The 6,792-nt window shown below is 40.1% G+C and overlaps 1 protein-coding gene across 1 annotated transcript in view; it reads right to left on the bottom strand.

Annotated features, from left to right (window-relative positions):
- Positions 1–2,811: 2,811 nt before the first annotated feature.
- Positions 2,812–6,792, bottom strand: part of LOC101858816 (carnitine O-palmitoyltransferase 1, liver isoform) — a gene marked incomplete in the record, with an annotated part of 81,664 nt that continues 77,683 nt past the window's right edge. Inside the window, 1 exon segment of the mRNA XM_013080141.2 lies at positions 2,812–5,612. Within this exon segment, the coding sequence (XP_012935595.1) occupies positions 5,541–5,612 (72 nt within the window).

The raw sequence follows: 6,792 nt of genomic DNA, 5'->3' as shown, positions 1-6,792 counted from the left end.
GCTGCAGAAAGAGTCAGGAGCCCAGAGGAGGGGGCGAAGGAGGTGAGGGGGTGGGGGCAGAGAGTGGAGACGAAAGCAGACGACAGAATGTCGGGGAACGACAGCCCCCAATTGTGGTTTGTTGTTGTTCTTTTTGTTTGTTTTGAGTTTGTTTTCTTTTGGGGGTATTTTTGTGTTTTGTTTGTTTCTTTCATTTTGTAGTTGCTGTTGGTGGGGGGGGGGGGGGGGGGGGAGTTCTTTTGGTTCTTTTTTTCTGTTTTGTTTTGTTTTTGTTCTGTTTTGTTGCTATTGTTTGTTGTGTTTTGGTTTGCTTTTTTTGTTTCTTTGTTTTTTGGTGTTTTTATTTTGTTTTTGTTTTTTGTAAGAAAAAGATTCTGTTTGTTTACCCTCTAACTACAGCTCCATATTATATATCCTCGATCAAAGCCTGTCACATCTCAGTACAATCTTCTTAACAACCATTATCTTTACCAGAAGACGATCACGTGTGTCCCATCTTGCCAGTCATTGGTGGACTATTGACTTACGTATTCCCTTTAACATATTATGTATCACTTAGTCGGCGATCTTAGTCTTAGGGGTACCACTAATAAGTTAACAACAAGATCACTCCACCGGCACCCCCTCCCCCCTCCCCCCTTCCACCAACACCACGCACACACACTCAAACATACACACACACACACACACACACACACACACACACACACACACACACACACATTTTTTACCCAAACGGTTAAGGATAACATTTATGAGATATGTGTCATGAATCATGTTCCTAAACATCCCTGGTCCCATGTCCAAACTATGATTGCTATGAAGGCTTCTAATACATGCACTTCTATAGAACAATTCTTCAAATCTGCACTGGAAACTAAAACCACAACAAAAAATGGAAATAAAACTCTATAAAGACGACCACTACAACAAGATAGACCTGTCGATAGCATTCATTATTCATCAAAAAAGGGCAATCAAAATCGAAATTTAGAAAGTCCTCATCTTAACAGGAAGAGCCGTGGAATAAAGTAGGCTAGAAGTAAAAGATAGTGATACGATCTTCGTGGGCTGTGGGAGATAAAGTGTTAGATTTCAAAGCCAGATTACAGGTACAGCAAAATGGCAATGGTCGGTCGATTTTCCAGAAATCGTTAGCCAAGGTATTGTTGGAAATTGCATAACGATTCGTCTTCTAAAAATCGTAGACTCGATTCCCCGCTTATGTTCAAAAGCCTGTCCCCGTGGTTAGTTTTACGCACCCAGCATATTGGGCAAAATTTGAAGAAAAAAAATTCATAATTTCTGATTATTTTCCTTTATCACTTTATCATTCTTTGTTAAAATTAACAGAATCGGATAATCAATGACTGAAGTGTCTTTAGGCCATTCCCAAAGGGGGGACTTTTCTCGTCCTTGCACAGTAGAATTGTAAATGGGCTGATTCATCAATGTCACACTCATAACTGTGCCTGATCTACAACAGGGAACTGCTGCTTTTTCTTTCCTAATTCCTAATCCTATTGTCATTTTCCTCTACTTCTTTTGTATGTTTGTCACTTTCTTGTGACACATTATTTCCGGGGTGCCTTGACTTGATAGTCGAAGGGGACTTTGCGCCGTTGAAGCTAGAGAGGTGAGCAGTCAAAGTCCGATTCCCTGTAAAGACTTCTCTGTTGACACCCACCCCTTGGCGCTCATATGACCTTATGCAGTTGCGAGCGCCGTAAAAACCTCTACTTTAAAAAAAAATTAAAACTACCGCAATAATGCTAGTGTGATGAAAATATTCCATTCCATTATGCAGTTGCGAGTTCCGTAAAACCTCTGCTAAATGAAAATAGCATAATTTCACATTTAGGGCTCAGTTTGCATAATTTCAGAATTTTTTTTTTACTTGGGGCCCTCCGTTCGGTATGCACTTCGCCTATTTTTAGCTCAGATCTGGGGTTTCTAGTCTCTGTGGGCTATACCTGACTGTCTAGTCTGTGGGCTATACCTGACCGTCTAGTCTGTGGGCCAACGTCTGGTCACCGTGAAATCATGCGTGAAGAAAGCTTGCTTGAAACCCTGTGGCACCCACCAACCACTGCCAACCACCAGGTTTTCTTGGTCTGTCTTTCCTGTCGTAGATGGACTTTAGATTTAGAGATCTAGCCTCTTCTTAAATAACCTTACAGTACAGCCAGTGTTGCTAGAGGTGTTAACCTATACAATTTCTCACATTTTTTTCACCATCCACAGCAACACTATGGGCCTCCCTCTCTGGTCTAGCTGTTAGACACCCTGCCGCAGCACACAGAGGACATGAGTTTGATTCCCATACCATATGATAAGGTTTTTCATCAAGTATCTCCATCTGTCTGCTAGGACGTTACAACTTACATCCTCTTGATCAGGAGACCCCAGGCAAGGTTGAGGCAGCCCCCTTCCTACATGATCTATATTGTGTTGGTGAGAGTGTAAAACAACCATTTAAGCTAAATCGTTCTACTTTATGGCCTTGGCGTCAGTCTCCTCAAGAGTTGAAACATAGCCAGTAGTTTAGATTTTGTTGTAGTTTGTAGTAAGCGTTTTACGTCACTTAGACTTGAAACACAAATAGTAATAGTAACACGTCATATAAGTAAAAGTGCTGAAGATTAGAGGTGTCACTAGAGAGTGACAAACAAAAAAAAAAGGAAGAAGGAAAAAGATAAATATGAAAGCTGCTTGATAGGACAGAAGTAGCAAACTACACTAGAGCACACACCAACCACCCACAAGCCAGTATTTATTCCAGCGGGTCACACAAAAGAACAAGCCGAGCGCTCAAACGTCAAAAAGATCTCATGTTTATTGATGTGTGAGAATCTACCAAACAGGCAGCCTCCCAGGATGCTCCGTCGTTTGGCTATGGAGCACGTGGGTCGGTCAACCGCTTCACAAAAACAAAACTCATTGAGTCGGCCAGTTAGCATGACGCGACCTCAGTGCTTTCTTGTCGTATCTTGTCATTTTTAAAATAAACTTTAAACAGTGAAAATGTGACTTCTTCTTCTTAAGCTCACTCTGTTATGAACTGTTTTCACTGTTTAAAAAAACTGGAGATACGACAAGGAAGCACTGAGGTCACAATGAGCCAACAGACAGCCCCTATGTAGTGGACGTGTGCCAGCAGATGTGCATATTATAACATACAATTTTTATTTATTTATTTATTTATTTACATATACATGAGATAGATGATAACCACGCGAGTCACACACATCCAAAGTGGCAACACACACCACAGGAGACACTGCAGACACGATGCTTTTTCAAATTAAAAAAAAAAAAACGAGAGAGAGAGAGTTAAAAACTCAAACTGACAAGAGATGAAAAAGAAGCATAATTTGCAACGTAATTGTTCCCTCTAGATATACAAGTCGTTATTTACCTCTACAACAGCAAGAGTGAAATCATTGTCACCGTCAAACGTCATCATTTATGAAAGTAACAATTAAAAACAATGACGATGAAGAACAACAATTACAAATAATAAGACAATTTGGTAGTAGCGATATACATAACAATAATGAAGCTCATAAAATTATGACAACGATAGTTATGATGTTAATGATGACAGTAAAAGCAAAATACTATGAAAGTGATGATGACGGTTACAGCAAAAACAGACTGAAGTAAACTATAGACACCCACAGTAGCACGAGATCATGAGAATCGGCACCGAGGTACAACAGTCGTAAATAGAACAAACCACTAGCTGCTGCACTTGCTCGTTGTAGTAGTTGTTATTGCTGTTGTTGTTGTGTGTGTGTGCGGTAGCCTATCCGCTTAAAATGTTTGGAGCCCCGAAGATGCAACATGTTGTTGTTGTTGTTGATGTTGATGATGATGTTGTTGTTGTCACAGACTCACAGAGCATGTACATGTCTGACAGAGTGAACCGACACCCCTGTCTAAATGAAGTACACGCCTACCTTTCTACTACCAATGTACGTGCCTTTATACTATTCTTCAGGTCTGTCAAAATAGTCAAATGTACATAAAACTACACAGTCGAATGTACAAAAGTAAGTTGTATATCTGCGACAAATGTACAGAAGTTCACCAAACAATTGTGTCAAATGTGCATTTAACGTACACCAAACCAAGATTCAAATGTACGAAGGTACACAAAACCACGATTCAAATGTACATAGGTACACAAAACAGCACGGCCGAGCCAAATGTACACAAGTACATCAACTATCTGCCTCAAATGTATGCTTACATTTCGTACAGAAAACATCTTGCATTAGGACAGGGCTGCTGATTACTTCAGTCTACAATGCTGTACTGTACGTAAGATCTAGCCACTCTTTGGCGTGCGTAACACACAACACCAAAAGTTCACATCGCTGCACGGAGCAGAATTCCCAACATTTACACAATCGGCGGAAAGCACATTGCATTCGCCTCTCTCATCCACCAACAGGCACTCTAGACACTAGATGAGATATGATGATGATGATTATAATGATTGATGATGATTGATGATGAGGATAATGAAGATGACGATGATGAAGATATAAACACAACTAGACACTGAGATCACAGAGCCAACAGGCTAGTAGTCTACTGCCTCTTTATGCGAGTGGTTTACGGTATTTAAAATTTAAAAAAGATCAGCGAGATGTATCGTCATCAACCGGTGACATAAATCTGGAACAGGAAGTACAACAACACAGACGTCGGTCGGTCCTCGTCAAGTCAACAGTGAACAAGGTCATAGCTTTGACTTAAGACGCTGTACGAAAATGTGATTTTTTTTTTTCTTTCTTTTTTCTGTTCTATTTTTGCTCGTAACCCATCACCGTTGCATTGATATGTGGAATAAGTCAAGACTTTTCAACGACAGACGCTTCGCTCTGCTGCCCTCACCACAAGTGACCCCACCCTCCATGCGAATTTTTTTAAAAATATTTTGCCTGCGACTTATCTCAAACACTAACAAATCTTGCGGCCCACGCTGTAATTAACTTTTGAGCTTGTTTCAACTTTGACAATTTCAGCATGATCAGCACATTCGCAGTTAAGTCCAAACAAGGGGCAACAGAATGAAGAGAGAACCATCTCAGGCTCTTGAGACGAGCGATATTTGAGAGGTGACAACTTGTAAAACAACCGAATTAACAAAGTTTTATTCCCCAGTTAAGAAATCTCTAATGAGAGAATGTAGGCAGATCTATACGAAGATGCAACGTATATTCAACTGTGGTGAGACAAAGTCTTGTCAATAAGTTAAAGACAAAGTCTTGTCAATAAGTTAAAGACAAAGTCTTGTCAATAAGTTAATGAAAACTGCTATCTCAAAACGGCTTCAAACTTAAATCAGATGACCAAACAAAGAGGTTGAATGTGAACTCCGAGAAACAAAACAACTCAAAAAGCTTCCACGAGACAGCAGCTCAAGTTCTGAAGTCGTGCAGGTGAAGTGGAGGTCAGATGGAGGGGTGGGTGTCAGGACAGATGCCGAGGTGGTGGGGAGGGGGGGGGGACGGAGAGTCTCCTGAAGCCTAGTCTTTCGAGAACAAGTCACGCATATCACACAGAGACTGCTGCAGAGTCGCCCCAAACTTGTGCGTGTCCTGTAGGGGAAATGAAAGAGAGAGAGAGTGAGAGTGAGACATGAATGAAAATATTTCAAAGAAAAGTCAGCCAATGGGAACATTTTCATGAGTAAGCCTATTTTGTAAATGCTGTAAAAATAATGACAAAGGGACACTGAACAATGGTTAGAACATCATCATCATCATATCTCATGAGTAGGCATTCCATGGTGGAATCCTGATCCTTATCAGATTTGTACATTTTTACATTATAATATAGACCTACAATTATAAACAAAATACAAATATAGGGATCAACAGATAAAATAAACTATTCTTCTCACCAGAACCACTACAACAAACCAATTCACAAAAATTTCTGGGCTGGTTTTAAGGCTCTAACTATTAACAACAATGTCCACTACCAAAAGGTTGGCAGAGGATACATTTTTTCCCAGAGAACGGAAATTGCAGACAATTTCATAACACCACAGAAGAAAAAACATAATATTGAATCAAAGAAATTTAGAAATAAAACTTCATTTATTTAAAAGACTGACCACATTTAAAAACACTGTGCCAAGTCACAATTCCATATCTAAAAATCCATCATTTCATCATTGGACAGTTTTGTAAATCATCCAAAAATAACATGATGGGTTGGGACATGGCCAGCTAAAAATAGACAGGATTCAGGATTCTCTTTCCTTTCTTCAGCAATTTTTCTCTGTGACTATCAAAGTTTTTGGCTACTGGAAGTACAAAATGGAGGAAATTTTGAGCAGTATCAAGAGCAGCAGATAACACGAACTGGAGACAAAGCGTTAAAGAGTAAGATGGGAAGACAGCCAGCACCCCCCACCCCTCCCACTTTCCTATCCACTAAAGCTGCTTGGCAGAAATATTCATGTCTTTTGCCGTACAAAAAATATAAAGAACAGCTTCATGAACCTTTTTCTTACAAAGGAAAGTGAGTAAGAATCATTCTGGACTACTCAAAATATATCTGTACAAGAAAAACACGGGGTGTAATTCAACTGAAAGAATTACACTGATTGCATTAAATATTCAGCAAATAAATCAGGTCAGTTCAATAAAGACTGTAATGAGAGCTAGGAGAGAGGAGGTAGACAGAAGTCAGTGGGGCGGGAGGAGGGAGAGGGAGAGAGAGAGAGAGAGAGAGAGTGGGGGAGAGCAATAGAGAGAGAGTGGGGGAGAG

Source organism: Aplysia californica, unplaced genomic scaffold (assembly GCF_000002075.1).
Source record: "Aplysia californica isolate F4 #8 unplaced genomic scaffold, AplCal3.0 scaffold00005, whole genome shotgun sequence".
Taxonomy (NCBI): Eukaryota; Metazoa; Mollusca; class Gastropoda; order Aplysiida; family Aplysiidae; genus Aplysia; species Aplysia californica.
Note: the sequence above shows the minus strand (reverse complement) of the source record. Positions and strands in the feature narration are given on the sequence as shown.